The sequence below is a fragment of the Lepidochelys kempii genome, chromosome 6 (genome assembly GCF_965140265.1).
Source record: "Lepidochelys kempii isolate rLepKem1 chromosome 6, rLepKem1.hap2, whole genome shotgun sequence".
Lineage (NCBI taxonomy): Eukaryota > Metazoa > Chordata > Testudines > Cheloniidae > Lepidochelys > Lepidochelys kempii.
This window is the reverse complement of record NC_133261.1, coordinates 126,636,240-126,654,255: the sequence shown is the minus strand read 5'-3', so window position 1 is coordinate 126,654,255 and position 18,016 is coordinate 126,636,240. Positions and strand designations below refer to the sequence as shown.

Sequence of the window (18,016 nt, the reverse complement as noted above, 5' to 3'; positions counted from 1 at the left end):
ACAGGACATGTTTCCATGCCAATGACGCTCGTTAAAAAAATAATACGTTAATTAAATTTGTGACTGAACCCCTTGGGGGAGAATTGCATGTCCCCTGCTCTGTTTTATCCACATTCTGACATATATTTCATGTTCTAGCAGTCTCGGATGATGACACAGCACATGTTGTTCATTTTAAGAACACTTTCACTACAGATTTGACAAAATGCAAAGAGGGCACCAATGTGAGATTTCTAAAGATAGCTACAGCACTCGACCAAAGGTTTAAGAATCTGAAGTGCCTTCCAAAATCTGAGAGGGATGAGGTGTGAAGCGTGCTTTCAGGTCTTAAAAGAGCAACACTGATACGGAAACTACAGAACCCAAACCACCAAAAAAGAAAATCAACCTTCTGCTGGTGGCATCTGACTCAGATGGTGAAAATGAACATGCATCAGTCTGCACTGCTTTGGATTGTTATCAAGCAGAATCCGTCATCAGTATGGGCACATGTCCTCTGGAATGGTGGCTGAAGCATGAAGGGACATATGAATCTTTAGCACATCTGGCACATAAATATCTTGCGACGCTGGCTACAACAGTGCCATGCGAACGCCTATTCTCACTTTCAGGGGATATTGTAAACAAGAAGGGGGCAGCATTATCTCCTGCAAATGTAAACAAACTTGTTTGCCTGAGTGATTGGCTGAACAAGGAGTAGGACTGAGCGGACTTGCAGGCTCTAAAATTTTACATTGTTTTATTTTTGAATGCAGTTTTTTTGTACGTAATCCTACATTTAAGTTCAACTTTCATGATAAAGAGATTGCACTACAGTACTTGTATTAGGTGAACTGAAAAATACTATCTCTTGTTTTTTTACAGTGCAAATACTTGTAACCAAAAATAAATATAAAATGAGCACTGCACACTTTATTTTCTGTTGTAATTGAAATCAATATATTTGAAAATGTAGAAAACATTCAAAAATATGTAAACACATGATATTCTATTGTTTAACAGTGCTATTACTCGCAATTAATTTTTTAATCATGTGATTAATTGTGATTTTAATTGCTTGACAGCCCTACTTAGAGCATTACAGAGCTAATGTTAGGTACTCTGAAAAAATCAGGTCCTAGGAGTCTCAAACTGAGCACCCAAAATTAGCGAACACTTTTGACCTGAATATCTCTGTTCTCCATTTGTAAAATGGGTTTAATACCCCCGCACCTCACAGGGTTTTGTGAAGATAGATTAATGTTTGTGAAACACTCGGATACTAGAGTAGTGACATCCTAGAAAATCCCATGAGGAAATATATAATTCTGCCTTCAAAAAGCAAGGATTGAATAGTGGTCAGTTAAAAAAGACTAGGAGCCACACATTGAGCAGCAAGGAGAAAACAAAGTACTGAATAGCTACTGATTGACTGAGCACCGTCCATCCTGTGCACTGAATGAGGCAGAGGTCCTGTGGAAAAAACAGAATGTGATCCTGTAACTAAAGACTATCTCGTAATGCATATGCACAAGCAGGTCAAATTGAGATTGCCCAGGCAACCTTAGTTCTGGCATTTCCTAACTTTTGAGTACTTGACTTTGCAACCTTAATAATGTTCCTTTAATATTTGTGTGTGTGTAAGTAATGTTTGTTTTTTGGGGGGCTGAGTGAAACCTCACTGAAGGTAGAAGAGCTGCCTCTTCATTGAGGATAAGTGTAAAAACAATCAAGCTTCTTTCTACAATAGATAGCTGAAGCAATAGAAGCCGCCACTCAAAAGACAGGCCACGCCCAAAGCTGGTCAGGAATCTGCGCTATATGGGTGGAGGAGTTTGAATGCAAATGCAGGGGGCGAGGTATTCTTGGAGGGAGATCTGTGTGTGAGAGAAGGAGCAGAAACACCACAGACGTATACAGATGGCAGCAAGGAAGCCCCAGAGACAGACAGACAGAAGCACTTTGTAGTGTGAACCTAGGAAAAAGCAAAGAACAAGAGAGCTTTGTGGGCACAGTACTGGCTGGAAAGAGGCTTGGGACTATAAGCAAATGGAATCAAACAGCTGGAGACAGTTTGATTCCCAGTGTATTCAGGGGAATAGGACTTTGTACATTCTTGTAAATAAACAGGATTGCATCATGGACATACCAGACTACATCAATTTCTCCTCCTAACAGAAATAACCCACAAGACCCAGAATATTGATTATTCACTTGAGTCCAAAGGGGTAATTATTATATATTTGGAGGGCACAGTTATGAGTATGAATCTGTTCCTTTCTGTCAACTGTCCTGCAGAACAGGTCCAGATACTACATACTGTGTTTTGACCTTGGAGCTATGTGCAGATGTGGTCGCCCCATCTCAAAAAAGATATATAGGAATTGGAAAAGATTCAGAAAAGGGCAACAAAAATGATTAGGGTATGGAACAGCTTCCGTATAAGGAGAGATTAGTAAGACTGGAACTTTTCAGCTTGGAAAAGAGACTACTAAGGGGGGATATGACAGAGGTCTATAAAATCATGACTGGTGTGGAGAAAGTAAATAAGGACGTGTAATTTACTCCTTCTCATACCACAAGAACTAGGGGTCACCCAATGAAATTAATAGGCAGCAGGTTTAAAACAAAAGGAAGTATTTTTTCACACAATGCACAGTCAACCTGTGGAACTCCTTGCCAGGGGATGTTGTGAAGGCCAAGACTATAACAGGGTTCAGAAAAACTAGATAAATTCATGGAGGATAGGTCCATCAATGACTATTAGCCGGGATGGGCAGGAATGGTGTCCCTAGCCTCTGTTTGCCAGAAGCAGGGAATGGGCAACGGGATGGATCACTTGATCATTACCTGTTCTGTTCATTCCCTCTAGGGCACCTGGCATTGGCCACTGTCGGAATACAGGATACTGGGCTAGATGGACCTTTGGTTTGACCCAGTGTGATGATGTTGACATAATCTGGGACCGCATAGATTATTGTTTCAACCAAGCTCCTGTAGTGGCAACAAAACTTGTATAAGGGGAGTCAAATAAGTTGTCTAGGACAAGGTTATGGTTTGCTGGTTATGATTATGCTGTCTATATGTGTGTATAATTTTCGTAGTTAAAGTTATGAATAGTGGCTCTCTACTGTCTGTATTTCAAACTTATACTATGCTTCTGCGTGATACCCCAGACAAGTTGGTGTCAGCTCTGCCTAGCCTGCCTGATGGCCCATTAAGGACCATCAGCTACACAATTGACCCATTGAGAGAAGGCAGACAGGCCTTGTGACTCAGCAAACTATGCAGGGACTTGCCCATGTGACTCCAAACTCCATTTTGCTGTAATTTTCCACAGTAAGAACAAAGAGGTGTTCTTACACTTATAAAAGGCTGATGCCTCATCTCCATCTTGTCTTTAATCCTGCTTCATACCTCTGGAGGAACTTTGCTACGCTGAAGCTCTGAACAAAGGACTGAAAGACCCATCCCAGCTGTGGATGTTCTCCAGAGACTTGATTTGAACCTGCAGTTTATCCCATCACTGCTACAAGCCTGAACCAAGAACTTTGCCATGACTGTATGTAACTGATTCCATTTAACCAGTTCTAGCTCTCATCTGCATCTTTTCCCTTTTATGAATAAACCTTTAGATTTTAGATTCTAAAGGACTGGCAACAGCGTGATTTGTGAGTAAGATCTGATTTGTATATTGACCTGAGTCTGGGGCTTGGTCCTTTGGGATCGAGAGAACCTTTTTGCTTTTCTTGGGGTATTGGTTTTCATAACCATTCATCCCCATAACGAGTGGCACTGATGGTGATACTGGGAAACTGAAGTATCTAAGGAAATTGCTTGTGTGACTTGTGGTTAGCCAGGGGGGTAAAACCAAAGTCCTCTCTGTCTGGCTGGTTTGGTTTGCCTTAGAGTAGGGTTACCATATGTCCGTATTTTCCCGGACATGTCCGGCTTTTTGGTTCTTAAATCGCCATCCGGGAGGAATTTTTAAATATCTAAAAATGTCCAGGATTTTGCCATTATTATTTTTCCACAAAGAAGAGTTGATTATTCAAGAGAGTGAACGCTGATCATTTGAGAAAGTGCCCGCTTTTTCCCCCAGCGCTTGCACCATGAAACAGCTGTTTTGCGTGGCTGGGGGGGGGGGCGGGGGGGACACGGCGCACTGTGGTGAGGAGGCAGGGCCAGGGTGGGGATTTGGGGAAGGGGTCCAATGGGGCAGGGAGGGGGCAAAATTGGGGAGGGGACTTTGGGGAAGGGGTTAGAATGGGGGCAGGGAAGGGGTAGGGTTGGGGTGGGGGGCGCGAGCAAATACCCCTCCCCTCCCCCCCATAGAGTGTCCTCTTTTTTGAATGTTCAAATATGGTCACCCTACCTTAGAGGTGGAAAAACCCCAGCCTGGGGCTGTAACTGCCCTGCTTGAAGCAATTTGTCCTGAATTGGCACTCTCCGTTGGGTCCCACCAGAACCAGCATGGTTACACCCAGTCTGGCCATTCTTATGTTCTGGTACCAACACTTGTACATTGCTGATTTCAGTGGGGCTTGTGTGTTCAGCTCAGGGTGGAATCTGGCCCATAGTATTTATTCCAAAGATAAACAAGAGCTGGCAAGAGCCAATGGGTTGTGCCTCCACCAGAAATGCAATTTACAATTTTCCTTTCACTCAGACTGGAACGACCATGTTTTCCAAGCAGGTTCCAGTCCTGGCTCCAGCTTTGGCTGTGATTGATTTAGTCAGTGTGATTTTCCAAAAGCGATTAGTGGTTTGGGACGGGTTGATTAAGCTTAAGACACCTACCCCCTGAAAATCAGGCCCCGAGGGTGTCTCCAGTTGGACACCCAAAACCAGTGACCACTAGCCATAGTGGAAAATGGGGCCTACGTACGCTGTCTGCAACATGCTGATTTGTTACTTTATTATTTGTATTACAGTAGATCCCCCATGCTTCAACTAAGACGAGGGCCCCATTGCACAAGGCGTTGTACATAGTAAAACAGCCCTGGCCCCCACCCCCACAGAGCTCCCAAAACAAAGGGTTGGAAGAGGAACACACAGAGGTGAAATAATTTCTCCACGGTCAGGATTAGAACCCAGGTCTCGGACGTTTAACCAATGCTCTGTCCGTTAGAACACACTGCCTTCCGAGCTCTTCACTGGCTGGTTTTTGGTTACAATGTATAGTTCTTAAAATGCTCTGGCTAAAGAAGACTATTTGTACATAGTGTTTATTAATATTTCATCCGCTTTGAAACAGGGAATGCAAGCACTCTGGTAAATGCATTGGCCATGTAGTTTCATTGTGGTATCTGTAATTATTCTATCGCCTTTACAGATATTCAACTCCTGCTCAGGGTGAGCAGTCCCTTTACAGTCCATGCTCAAAACAGAGCTGAAGGTAATATTGTCTTACCTAAACTATATCTGAAGGAATAAATCATTGATGCTTTGGCCAGCAATTGAACTTGCATGCCGCCCTTTCAAGGAGCGGGAGTAATAAGACAACGTTGTCACAGTAAATTAAGTCTGGTAACAGAAAGGTAGACAGCGTACATGTACTCACTCTGACTGAGCTCCCACCACTGAGCTAGGCACCTCCCAGTTCAGATCCAAAAACCAAGCCCCAAAGAGCTCCCCATTCTCAGAGGATGGGGGAGGGACTCATCAACAGGGAGGAGGAGTTAAAGGAGGAAAGACTTCAGCCACTTTTGTGAGATTTATGCAGTTAAGAGCTGGTGCAGAATTGTTTCTCTTTGTTAAATATAAATACAAATATACCAAAGTCCTTGCCAGTTTGTTTGCATCACTCAGTTAACTGGTTGTGTCCCAACATTGCAGAGTTTAGTGGAAAGAGCATTGAGTGAGAGTGAGGAAGCTCCAAGTTTTAGTCTTGGATCTGCCACTGACCCCCTGCACAGCCTTACGCATGTCCTTTCATTTCACTGTCTCAGTTTCCCCATTTGTAAAATACTCATTTGTCTCCTTCATGGGGGAGTTGTGAGATTATGCGTATACAGCCCTTTGAATATACAGCTCCGTAGGAATGGGTGTGAAATGCTACCCAATCAGAAGGCTGACACTTTGCATGGATGTGCTTTACACCTAAGGAGCTGGAGAATCAGGCCCATAAAGCACTCTATAAGAGCTACACAATATTATTATTATTAATGTTAGACATTTACACTAGGGTTCTACATCAACTCTTTCCAGGAATCTGTGTGTCCCATGCCATTTCCTGTTTAACCTCTTACTGGTTTTAAATCAATGGAAAAGCAAAAATACACACACAGGGAATTAGAAGATATACAAGCACTCCAGCTGCTTTGATCATTTCCAGGGTGCACATAAGCCCTAAAGCCAGCTGAACTTGTCCCTTTGTGTAGGGGAATCTCTAGGGGGTATCCTATACCCTCTCCTCTGTTACCAACCCCACTTTAAATGACTAGAATTGTTTAAAAGCTAATTTACTTCTCACCCCCAGTGCTGTTTGCATCTCCCTGGCAGCTGGAACAAAGGAAATATCCCTCAGGACACTTTCACTTAGGTTTCACTTTCACTTTCTGGTTCTCACTTCTCAAGTCAGCTCCCTGCAGCATGGTTTGGGTTGCAAAGGCTGCAGGAGCCAATGTTGTCCCATCTGATTACAGTCAAGTGCAAAGCCCCTGTTCACTGATGCATGTTTTTGGATGGAAACAATTTCTGCTCCTGGTCAGGGACTGAAGCTGGCTTGTCTACACATTGCCTCCTGCCCTCTGTCTGCTTGTCCGGCCTGGCCTTAGGGACCCTCCCACTGGAGTCTGTGAAAAGCCCTGCACTGTGAATAGATCAAATGGAGCATGCCCCAGGATGGCTTCGGGGCCTCACTCACCTGGCAGGCGCTATTGCGTGTTTCAGACACCATTTTTTGCCCCGAGGACAGTGGCGTGAAGTTCTCCATCCTTCCCTCCTCTGGCACGGGTGGGATGGGATCACATCAGCCCCGCGTTACCTCCGCTCCTGTGTGTCTCTGGGCCTTTCTTGCCGAGAGTGGTGGCACTGGATGCCTCCAGCGCGCAGGTAACAGGGCTCACTCTTGATAGCAGGAGGACACAGGTGCTGCTCCACAGTTAGGGCTGAAAGACCCAGGCCAAGCTAAACCTTACTGTGCTGGAGATCTAGGTATTACCTATAGCAGTGGGGATCTCTGAGCTACCCCTATAGCAATGGGGATCTCTGAGCTTCCCTATAGCAGTGGGGATCTCTGAGCTTCCCCTATAGCAGTGGGGATCCCTGAGCTACCCCTACAGCTGTGGGGATCTCTGAGCTACCCCTATAGCAGTGGGGATCTCTGAGCTTCCCCTATAGCAGTGGGGATCTCTGAGCTTCCCCTATAGCAGTGGGGATCTCTGAGCTACCCCTATAGCAGTGGGGATCGCTGACCTTCCCTATAGCTGTGGGGATCTCTGAGCTTCCCCTATAGCAGTGGGGATCCCTGAGCTACCCCTACAGCTGTGGGGATCTCTGAGCTACCCCTATAGCAGTGGGGATCGCTGACCTTCCCTATAGCAGTGGGAATCTCTGAGCTACCCCTATAGCTGTGGGGATCTCTGAGCTTCCCCTATAGCAGTGGGGATCTCTGAGCTACCCCTATAGCAATGGGGATCGCTGACCTTCCCTATAGCAGTGGGAATCTCTGAGCTTCCCCTATAGCAGTGGGGATCTCTGAGCTACCCCTATAGCTGTGGGGATCTCTGAGCTTCCCCTACAGCTGTGGGGATCGCTGACCTTCCCTATAGCGATCTCACCAGCAAACGCTCTATAATAATGGGGATCTGTGGGGTCCGCTATCGCAATGGGGATCTCTGCGCTGCCTCCCCGCAGACCTTGAGCCGCTCCTGTCCCCCGCACAGACCCGCCCGCCCGCACAGGCCTGTCTCCGCGCAGCTGATCCCAGTCCCAGGCAGCGCGCTGCTGCGGCTCGGGAGGGCGCACCGCACAGCGGCGGCTCGCTGAGCCGGGAGAACAAGCCAGGCGGCGAGAGGCGAACAAAGTGAGGGAGGTCGGAAACCGAGTCGGGCGGCGGCGGCAACCCAAGAACAAAACGGAGCCCGGAGAGCCCGCGGAGGGCGGGCCGGCTCTGACTGGCAGGCCCAGCCGCCACCGGCAAGGGCGGAAGGGAGCGGCGCGGGCGGGCCCGGCGGGAGCCAATGAGAAGAGTCCGCCGTCCGGAGCGAGCGCCTCAAATAATCTGGCTCAGCTGATCGGCTCCAGCCGAGAGTTGTTTTCGAAGCGAGGGAGCGCTGCAGCCGGGCGCGGGCGGGCGGGCTCTTTTGTTGCATGGGTTTTTAGCCGCTGCTGTGAGGGGGGGGGACTTTCCCCGCCCCCGGTTTTTACACCCCCCCCCCTTTTATCCCGTCGCCGCTCCCCCGCCCCATGAGCGGGACCGTCTCTGCCCCCCCCGCCGGGGCGATGCCCGCCGTCCCCTACCCGGTGGCGCTGGGGCTGACGGTGCTGCACACCGCCCTGTACGGCTCCCTCTTCCTCTTCGCCTACCTGCAGCTCTGGCTGCTCCTCTGCTCCGGGGAGAAGCGGCTGAGCTACCGCACGCTCTGCCTCTTCCTCTGCCTGCTGTGGGCGGCGCTGCGCACCGTGCTCTTCGCCGGCTCCCTGCCGGGCGCCCCGCCGGCCGCCCCGCTGCCGCGCCCGCCCTTCGCCCGCTGGCTGCTCCACTGCTCGCCGGGCTGCCTGCTCTTCGCCAGCCTCTGCCTCCTCCACCTCTACTTCGCCGAGGTAGGTGCGGGGCGGGGCGGGGCGGGGGGGGGGGGGGGTCCCGCTCGCGGCGCTGTGTGTGTGTGTGTGGCGGGGGGGGGGGGACACACACCAAATTCTGCACATCTGGGGAGAGGCTGCGGGGATTTGCCTCGATTTCCTTGCCCCCCCCCCCCCCCCCGCACACAGTGTCACTTGGGAAGACCAATAACCTCCGCGTTGCTCAACTGGGCTGTGGTGGTGTTGTTGTGGTTTGGTGTGTGTGTGTGTGTTTACCAAATTCAGCGAACTGGGGAGGGGGGAGGCTGCGGGGATTTGCCTCGATTTCCTTCCCCCCCCCCACACACACACACAAAGTGTCACTTGGGAAGACAAATAACCTCCGCGTTGCTCAACTGGGCTGTGTTGTGTTGTGTTGTGTGTTGTGTTGGGGAGGTTTTAAGGGGGACTAGATAAAGTGGTGATAGCAGGGGCTGGACGGTCGCCAACCATTACGTCACCAGCTAGAGCCTCTTTTGCTATTGTTGCTGCGTCTTCCCCTCTCTCTCACCCCCCCCCTCTTTTTTTTTATTATTAGCAGGTTTATTCTTCTGCCCCTTGTTGTGCTGAGGTTCCAGGGACCCCGCGCTCACCCCTCAAACCCGAGGCTCAGGGCTAGAGTCGCTGCTCAGCCCCTAACACAATGGGCTACTATTTACTGGGACATCTGCGAGGCCATTTGGGTGGCTTTTGTTGTTGTTTGTCACTTGGCTTTCGTGTCTCTCCCTCCAGAGCTTATTTGTGTGTGTCTAATCCACCCCCCCCCCTCAAATTCCCCCCGATATTTATCCTTAGCCCGGCCTCTGATGAACGGCTCCCCCTTTGCATGGACTCTGATGAAGCAAGTCACAAACTAATCTGGCAATACTTTCCGGCTAGCTGTATTATTATCGTTGAGATTGCCTTACTCTGCAGCTCTCAGCTGTTTAACACCCTCACAAAGGAATCTCCAACCCACTGAAATGCTTCAGTCACAGGGGAATTGATTTCATTTTCCCTAGGACATTGGCATTCACATGATAGCACACAAGATGAGCAGTACAGTTTCTTCTACATTTCTTCCCTTTTCTTCTCTCCCCCCCCCCCAAAAAAAAAACAAAAACCCTGAAGACTGGTGAAGCTGTCAATTTTTAAAAACTGTCAAAGCTATAAACACATAGGGTAATAAAATAGGTGGTTATGCAACATTTGTTGTTTGACAGCTGTCTTCTCTGCCAAATTCGAATTTACCTACTAGTAGGTATTCAATATGTCCCCAAAAGGCAAAGGGAAGAGGGGATAATTGGGCTCATATTGGTAACAATGTGCCTAGATTTTTGTTACATGTGTAAATTACTTAAATACTGCAATATGTTTTATGTGCATCGGGCTTTCTTCAAAGCTAATTCTGTTTATGAAATTGCAAACTAAATTCAAATGGGTGAGATAAAGGGAAGGACAAACTTTATTTTGCAAGGAGAACTGACTGGGGGGCGGGGGAGATGGGTTTGAGGAGGGGTGTTGATTTTTTTCCTTGCCTAGTTCTAGCATCAAGACAAATATTAATCTAAATGTCAATAGCTATGGAATTTGAATTGAGGAGGGGGAAATCTAGAATAGCTTGTCTCTTTGTTAAAAATTATGTTCACATATTTGGTTGGGGGGCTGGAGCCTCAACTAGCCTCTGGAGTCACATACACTAGAGCACTGGTTTGCAACCTTTTTTATTTGTGGACCCTCTTTAAAAAAAAAAATTTAAAAAATTCATGTGGGGGTGTGGATCCCTTTGGAAATTTTAGGCCTAGTCTGCAGATCCCCATTGGTCCATGGACCACAGGCTGAAAGTCGTGCAAAGTGGGTGTAAAATCCTTGTGGGTCAGAATAGCAGCATTTGCTTGCACAAGTGTGAGCAACTGCACTCGGTGCAAGGTGGTGGACAACTGGGCCCATGGTGTTTCTGAGAAGGCAGGGGTAGAGAGTGCCTGCAATGTCTAAGCCAGTGGTGCTCAAATTTTTGTAGTGGTGATCTGTTTCACAAAGCAAGCCTCTGAGTGTGGACCCCCCCCTTATCAATTAAAAACACATATATAAACACTATTCTAAATGCTGAAGGTGAAATGGGGTTTGGGGTGGAGGCTGACAGCTTGTGACCCTGGTCATAACCTTTTGACACCCTCCACCCCCCAATTTGGGAACCCCTGGTCTAAACCATTTGTTCACCTGCCCTCCAGAAGAATTGAGCTGAGACCCAAGAGCTCTACAGATGAAACTGGCAAGGTTAGACTGGAACAACCCCCTTGTGTTTACACTTCTTACTTTGGCTCTAAGATTGTCCTAGATTGTTAACTAATCAGTAAGGAACTGCCTTGATTTAGCTCATGATGACCCAGCTAAAGTCATACAGGGGACTCTTAATCTGAAACAAGAGGTGCCACCACAAGGGGGCCACTCCAATCTAAAAACTGTTCCTAAATGGAATTAGAAAGTGGGTGCAACTCTTGCATTGACAAGGCCTTTAGTATAGAATTACAACTTGCTAAATGGTGACACTTAAAACAAACTAGGTGACACTGTCCTTCAGTTCTTGATAATCTGTGAATGGGTGGTATGGAACTATATATCTTTCTACTGTATTTTCCACTCCATGGTTCCGATGAAGTGGGTTTTAGCCCACGAAAGCTTATGCTCAAACAAATTTGTTAGTCTATAACGTGCCACAAGTCCTCCTTGTCCACCTAGTAACATCTTTGGAGCTGTAGAAGTAGTACACCATGATTCAAATACCTGACTTGCAAGCTGGTGGTAAGCACCTCTTTTAAAGCAGAAGATTAGGCTGGCTACCCATTGGCTTTCTTAGAGAAGACTGAATAATCAAGGCCTTTAGGACCCTGTAGAAACATGGCTTTTTTTTTCTCCCCCCTCTCAATGCTTTTATATCTCATGTCACTGTGGCTCCCAGCTGACCTGGGTGTATCAAACTCATGCTTGAATTGTTTGTGAGCTAAAAGATGAAAGTGGTGCTGGGGTGTGAGGGTAAACTGTACTAGGCTTCTAATTCACAAACCCCTACTGACAAATCACATTATTTCTGTATGAATTACCTGTTTGAAAAACACAATTCCATGCCCCCCACCTCCCCAACAAAGTGCAGAATAAAAACAGACTAGGATTCTCTCTGGGCTTCCAGCCCCACTGTGTAATTTTCTTGTTCAACTTGTCAACGCTCATTTTGAGAGTCTTATTCTTGGTCGCCAGAGACCTGCTGCTTTAGCAGTAGCAGTTGTGGTTTTCCTTCTGTTGCTAGCTAGTTACGTACTTTGATGCTCCTAATGAACAAGCAGTTTGATACATAACCCACATCTCTCCTTACTCCATCTCAACTCATGAGGTTCTGCTTTCATCTTAACTTCATCAGGCTTAGTCTGAGATCTGGTTTCCTTGGAGATGTCCAAGTCAGCAATTTGACTCAAATGGGACACTTTTTTCCCCCCAATCATGCCTCCAAAGAGGTGTATCTCCAAATTATAAATCTAAGAGTTAGCTTGGAGACTGAACTGTCAATGATACTCCAGATGAAACCTAAAATAGCTTCTCCACCCGCACCCCACTGCCAGTGGCCATCTTGGCATCTTCCTAGTAGGCTAGTTCTGAAAGAAGTCTTCTCCCTCTACTGCCAGTCACTCCCTGCCTTGATCATCTGGAGAGGCCCCTTGTGAGTAACTTCAGCCACAGCAACCACTTGCTTCCCCTTCTACAAAAGCCTGCTTGCAAGTGTTGCCCTCATCACTCCCTATTGTGTATAGCAATATGACTCAGGGCTCTGCCTTGCAGGAGGCGAAGAGGTCCTCTGGCAGGCTGCATCCCTAAGGTTGGCTTATCCATGACCTCCAACCTGTCTGGGTTTCTCTTTTTGTAATTCTTGAACTGACTAGACCACTTCCCCTTCTGTACATGCACATCTGCTCCAGTGTAATTAAATCATACCCAGCCTGGGAGTTCTTGTATCCCAAAAATATCCAAGCTAGATAAGGAAACTGAACAGTTCTGTCACTAATCGGTGAGCTCCCAAGATGCTCCACATTCATTCTTGTACCCTTAAACCTTTCCTCATTAGCTTTATCTGGTTCTCCTATATTTCTTCAACAGTATGACTCTAAGGATGGGTTCACTGGGTGGTGGGAATCTTGGACAGTGTTAAAACTGCCTGGTTCACCAGCTAAGGAGTCTCCAGAAATTGGAAGTGCCCACCACCATGTGACATAGTAGACCTGCTGCCACCTTTCTGTGCTGGGAAATGCAGAGTGCATCCCAGCAAGCCCTTGTGATTTGTCAGTGACCTTATGATCAGGGCACTAACATTCTGGGAGGGAAGAAACTAACCTTCCACAGTTTCTGTTCTTGGTTTCCTCTCTTGGTTAGACTGAAAGATTTTTTGTTGTTTGATTTTGGTGCAAACTTTGGGCACTTCTGGGGTGTGGTCCTAGAAGAGCCTGTACTATTACACTGCAGGGGCTTGAACTGTGTGTGATTGTAGCAAAGATGTACCTTATACAGAGACCATATGGCCACATAGCTATAGCTGGCATAATTCTGTAGTGTAGAGGCAGCTCGTGCCAATGGAAGAGGTCTTCCCATTCCTGTAGGAATACCTCTACCTCAAGCAATAGTAGCTACATCAATGAAAGCATTCTTCGATGACATCGCTGCATCGACACTAAGATTTTGTCAGGATGTGACAACGTCAACCTAACTCTTGAGTGTAGATGGTTCTTAATGACAAAAAGAGCATATCCAAATGTGACTGGTTCATGGTAACAACACACCCAGATGTCTCCATAATCTCTCCTTTTAAATTAGGCAACCACGTTCGGTCTCTTATCTTTATGCTCGGAGAGAGGGACTTCCAACAACTTCAGGCGAACCAAGATCGTTCTAAGGAGTAATATAGAATCCCTTCTGGCCAACTGAAAGCAGTGGTTAGAGGTACATCCCTGTGCTCTGACTGTTCGAATGGGGGACTTTGGAGGTAACTGCCTGTGCCGAGTGTTTATGTGGAGTACTTACAGCTCTTAGCTCCTTCCTTCCTTCCTAGAGAGACTTCTCCTTTACAACTCCAGTACTGCCATCCAGTCTTGGTACAGCACTGAACAGTCCCTCTGTATGTCAGGCTGGCACAAAGAAGCTCTGCTTGACCAAGGGACCTGTACAGGTCTGCCAGGCCAATATGGCTCAGCCTGCTAGGGCTTTTTTTTTCCTCTGCCCCTTCCTTTTTCTTGTCCCTTCCTGTTAATTTCCAACTTGATTCAAAGACATGTGGCCATATTAAAACTTTGTAGCTAGAAATCTATGCTCTTATACATACTAACTGCTTGGGTGGTGGAGTAGCATTGTATATTTATGATGAGGTGGACTCTAAAGAAATTATAGGTGATGGAATGGATAAAGTCTGTTAGGGAAGAAAGCTGCTAGATGTTCCCCTGATAGTGTTTGGGGTGTGCTACAAACCACCGGGATCCAGTTTGGATATGGATAGAGACTTCTTTAATGGTTTTAAAGAAATAAATACTACTGGGAATTGTGTGATTATGGGAGACTTTAACTTCCCAGATATAGATTGGAGGACAAGTTCTACTGATAATAGAAGGGCACAGATTCTCCTGTATGTGATAGCTGACCGATTTCTTCACCAAACAGTTGATGAACCAACAAAAGGTGATGCCATTTTAGATTTGGTAGTAGAACTGGATGTAGAGGACAACCTTGGTTCTAGTAATCAGGACCTAATTCCAATTAAACTAAATGGAAAGATGAACAAAAATAGGTCTGCAATGAGGGTCCTTGATTTCAAAAGAGCAAGTTTAAAAAAATTAGGGAATTAGTGAGGGAAGTGGACTGAACCAAAGAACTCAAGGCTCTGAATGTGGAAGAGGCTTGGAATTACTTTGTCAACGTTGCAGAAGCGATCTGAAGCCTGCATCCTGAGCAAGGGGAAAAAATTCCTAGGGAAGGGTTGCAGACCAAGCTGGATGAGCAAGCATCTCAAACAAGTGATTAAGAGAAAGCATATAAGAAATGGAAGATGGGATGGATCAGCAAGGAAAGCTACCTCTTGGACATCCAAGTGTGAGGATGAAGTGAGAACTGCCCAAAGCCTAGCAGAGTTGGCCCTTCCAAAGGGAATTAACACTAATAGTAAAAGGTTCTGTAGTCCTATAAATAAGAAAAAATGAGGAAAAGATGTGGGACTGCTAAACACCGAGGGATGGGGTGGAGATTAAAGATTTAGTCATGGCCCAACACCTCAACAAATACTTTACTCTCATTTAAAAACTTAAGGCAATGAAGATTTTAGGGATAGTGGGACGGTGGCTAATGGTAATGGGGATATGGAGGTAGAAATTACCTCATCCAAAGTGGGAGTCAAACTCCAACAGTTCAGTGGGACTAAACTGGGGGGCCTGGATAATCTCCATCCAAGAACATTAAAAGAACTGGCACATGGAATTGCAAACCCAATTGCAAGGATTTTTAATGAATCTGTGAACTCAGGTTGTACACTGACTGCAATTGCTAATCTAGTTCCTATTTTTAAAAAGCTACAGGCCTGTTAGTTTGACCTCAATTGTATGCAAGGTCTTAAATTTTGAAAGGGAAAATAGTTAAAGACCTAGAGGTGGATGGTAATTGGGATAAAATACAACATAGTTTTATAAAAGGTAGATTGTGCCAGACCAACCTGATCATCTTCTGTGAGAAGATAATTGTGTGTGTTTGTTTTAAAGGGAAATGTAGTCAGTCTAATCAACCTGGATGTCAGTAAGGCATTTGAGACCCTTCCACATGAGAAATTATTAGTTAAATTGAAGAAGATGGGGCTTCATGTGGGAATGGAAAGGTGGAACCAAACTGGTTAAAGGGGAGGCTACAACAGGTCATACTGAAAAGTGAACTCTCAGGCTAGAGGGAGGCTACTAGTGGAGTTTCTCAGGGTTCAGTGTTCTTAAATAAGACTGGTCCCATTTTTTTTATTACTGATCTTAGCATAAAAGTGGGTGTGTACTAATAAAATTTACAGATGACCCAAAGTTGGGAGTTTATTGCCACTATGGAGAAGGATCATAATATCATACAAGAACTGGGGGCAATAGAAACAGAGTGAAATTTAATAATGCAAAGTGCCAGGTCATGCATTTAGGAACTAACAAGAATTTTTCCTATACACTGGAGACTTGTCAGTTGGAAGTGACAGAGGAATAGAAAGACCTGGGTGTAGTGGTTGATCACAGGATGACTATGAGCTGTCAATGTGATGCGGCCATGAAAGACTAATGTCTAGGTTGGATCAGGTGAGGTATTTCCAGTAGAGACAGGGAAGTGTTAGTACCATTATACAAGGCACTGGTGAGACCTCACCTGGAGTAGTGTGGGGAGTTCTGGTCTCCCATGTTTAAGAAAGATGACTTCAAACTGGAACTGGTGCAGAGAAGGGCTACTCGCATGATCTGAGAAACAGAAAACCTGTCTTATGAGAGGAGACTCAAAAGAGCTTGGCTTGTTTGGCCTAACCAAGAGAAGGTTGAGGGGAGATGACCTCTCCCTATAAATACATCAGAGAGATAAATACCAGGGAGGGGGAGAGAGGAGTTATTTACGTTATACACCAATGTGGACCTCAGAACAAATGGATATAAACTGGCCATAAACAAGCTTAGACTCAAAATTAGGCGACTTTTTTTAACCATCAGAGGACTGAAGTTCTGGAACAGCCTCCCAAGGGGAGCAGTGGGGGTAGAAAACCTAACTGGCTTCAAGACTGAGCTTGATAAATTTATGGAGGGGACGGTATGACAGGACTGCCTATGATGGCATGTGGCCCACTGGTGACTGCCAGTATCAAAAATCCCCAACTGCTGGAGACAAGACATTGAATTACTACAGAGAATTCTTTCCCAGGTGTCTGGATGGTGGGTTTTGCCCACAGGCTCAGGGTCTAACTGATCACCATGTTTGAGGTTGAAAAGGACTCTTCCTCTGGGTTGGTTTGCAGAGACCCTGGGGTTTTTTTTTAACCTGCCTCTGCAGCCTGGGGCATGGGTCACTTACAAGATTAATGTAGTGTAAATGGATTATCTGTAACTTGAAGTCTTTTAAACCATGATTTGAGGACTTGAGTAACTCAGCCTGAGTTTAGGGCACTATTAGAGGAGTGGATGGGTGGGTGAGGTTCTATGGCCTGCAATGTGCAGGAGGCCAGATGGGACCATCATGATCATCTAAAGTCTACGAGCATCCACCTGTCAAAGGCTTGACAAATCCACTTGCCAAGGGAAAGTGGGGAAATGTTCTCTGGCAAATTGGAAGTTCACCTGTCAATTTTGGCTGCTTTCATTACATAACTGGAGTCCTCTGCAACCCCAAGACCCTTCCAAATGTGTAGCTTTCTTCCTGAGCCTGCAGTCTGTGGAAGGACAGGTGTGAACTAAGGCCCAGATCTCATGTGTTCCTTCCCCAGCCCCCAGAGCACAGCTGGTGGACAGGCTAGCTGCTCTGAAGGATTCTGCTGGCACTTAGGGGAGGTTGTGAAAATGTTCTTGCCCCTCTCCCATAGGGCTGCTGTTCCAAATGCAGGGAGTAGCTGCTACACTGCTTGCCCCACTGGATGGGGTAGGAACACTGGGCATCTGACCAGTGAATCAAATGAGCAGCAGATCCACCAGCTCCATCACTGTTGCATCGCAGCATCAAGGAACCCCTGAATTCCCCAGTCCCTGACTTGCTGTGCAGTGAATTTGCACCATGAGGTGGGGTTCCCCATTCATCTCAAGAGGCTGATCATTCTGTCTTGGCCTGCTAGGGTTTGTTCTCTTCCCCCCTCCCCCCCCCCCCACACCCTCAAAAGCTCTTGACACTGGCCTGACTTTGCTCCCATCCAAATTGATGGAATTTTTACCATTGAATACAAGGGCAGCAGAGTTAGGCCAGTGTTGAGAGGTCTGGAATTCCACCCTTTAATCTTGAGGGGTAAAACTCCTAATTCTGGGGGCTACAGCTAAATCCTGATGTACCCTGTTAGCAAATAAGACCCTCTTCTAGATGGCAACCTACTGGATAACTTGTCATGGGTTTGCAAATAGTATAAAGCCTTTAGTAGCAGTAAGCTATGGCCTGCCTAAACTGTTAAAATTGGCATTGAGGAGGTGAGACCTAACACACGACGATGGCGTTTATTAAAGTCTATCTCCTGCCAAGGCTTATAGATCATTCAAATTTT

At 46.4% G+C, this 18,016-nt stretch overlaps 2 protein-coding genes across 11 annotated transcripts in view; one reads left to right on the top strand and one right to left on the bottom strand.

Moving 5' to 3' along the window:
- The window catches only part of TXNDC16 (thioredoxin domain containing 16), an 81,139-nt gene extending 72,396 nt beyond the window's left edge, over positions 1–8,743 (bottom strand). For 4 of the 8 annotated variants that reach the window (XM_073350119.1, XM_073350121.1, XM_073350122.1 and 1 more), the window contains exon 1: positions 6,848–8,092. The gene's annotated coding sequence lies outside the window, so the exon portion shown is untranslated. Of the gene's footprint in view, positions 1–6,847; positions 8,093–8,511 lie in introns of those variants that run through there. The other 4 variants (XM_073350127.1, XM_073350128.1, XM_073350120.1 and 1 more) reach the window with 3 other exon arrangements.
- The window catches only part of GPR137C (G protein-coupled receptor 137C), a 36,268-nt gene continuing 26,473 nt past the window's right edge, over positions 8,222–18,016 (top strand). For all 3 annotated transcript variants that reach the window (XR_012159616.1, XR_012159617.1, XM_073350133.1), the window contains exon 1: positions 8,222–8,748. Coding sequence is in view for 1 of the 3 variants with exons in the window: in XM_073350133.1 (XP_073206234.1) it covers positions 8,392–8,748 (357 nt within the window). In the remaining 2 variants the exon portion in view is untranslated. The remainder of the gene's footprint in view (positions 8,749–18,016) is intronic.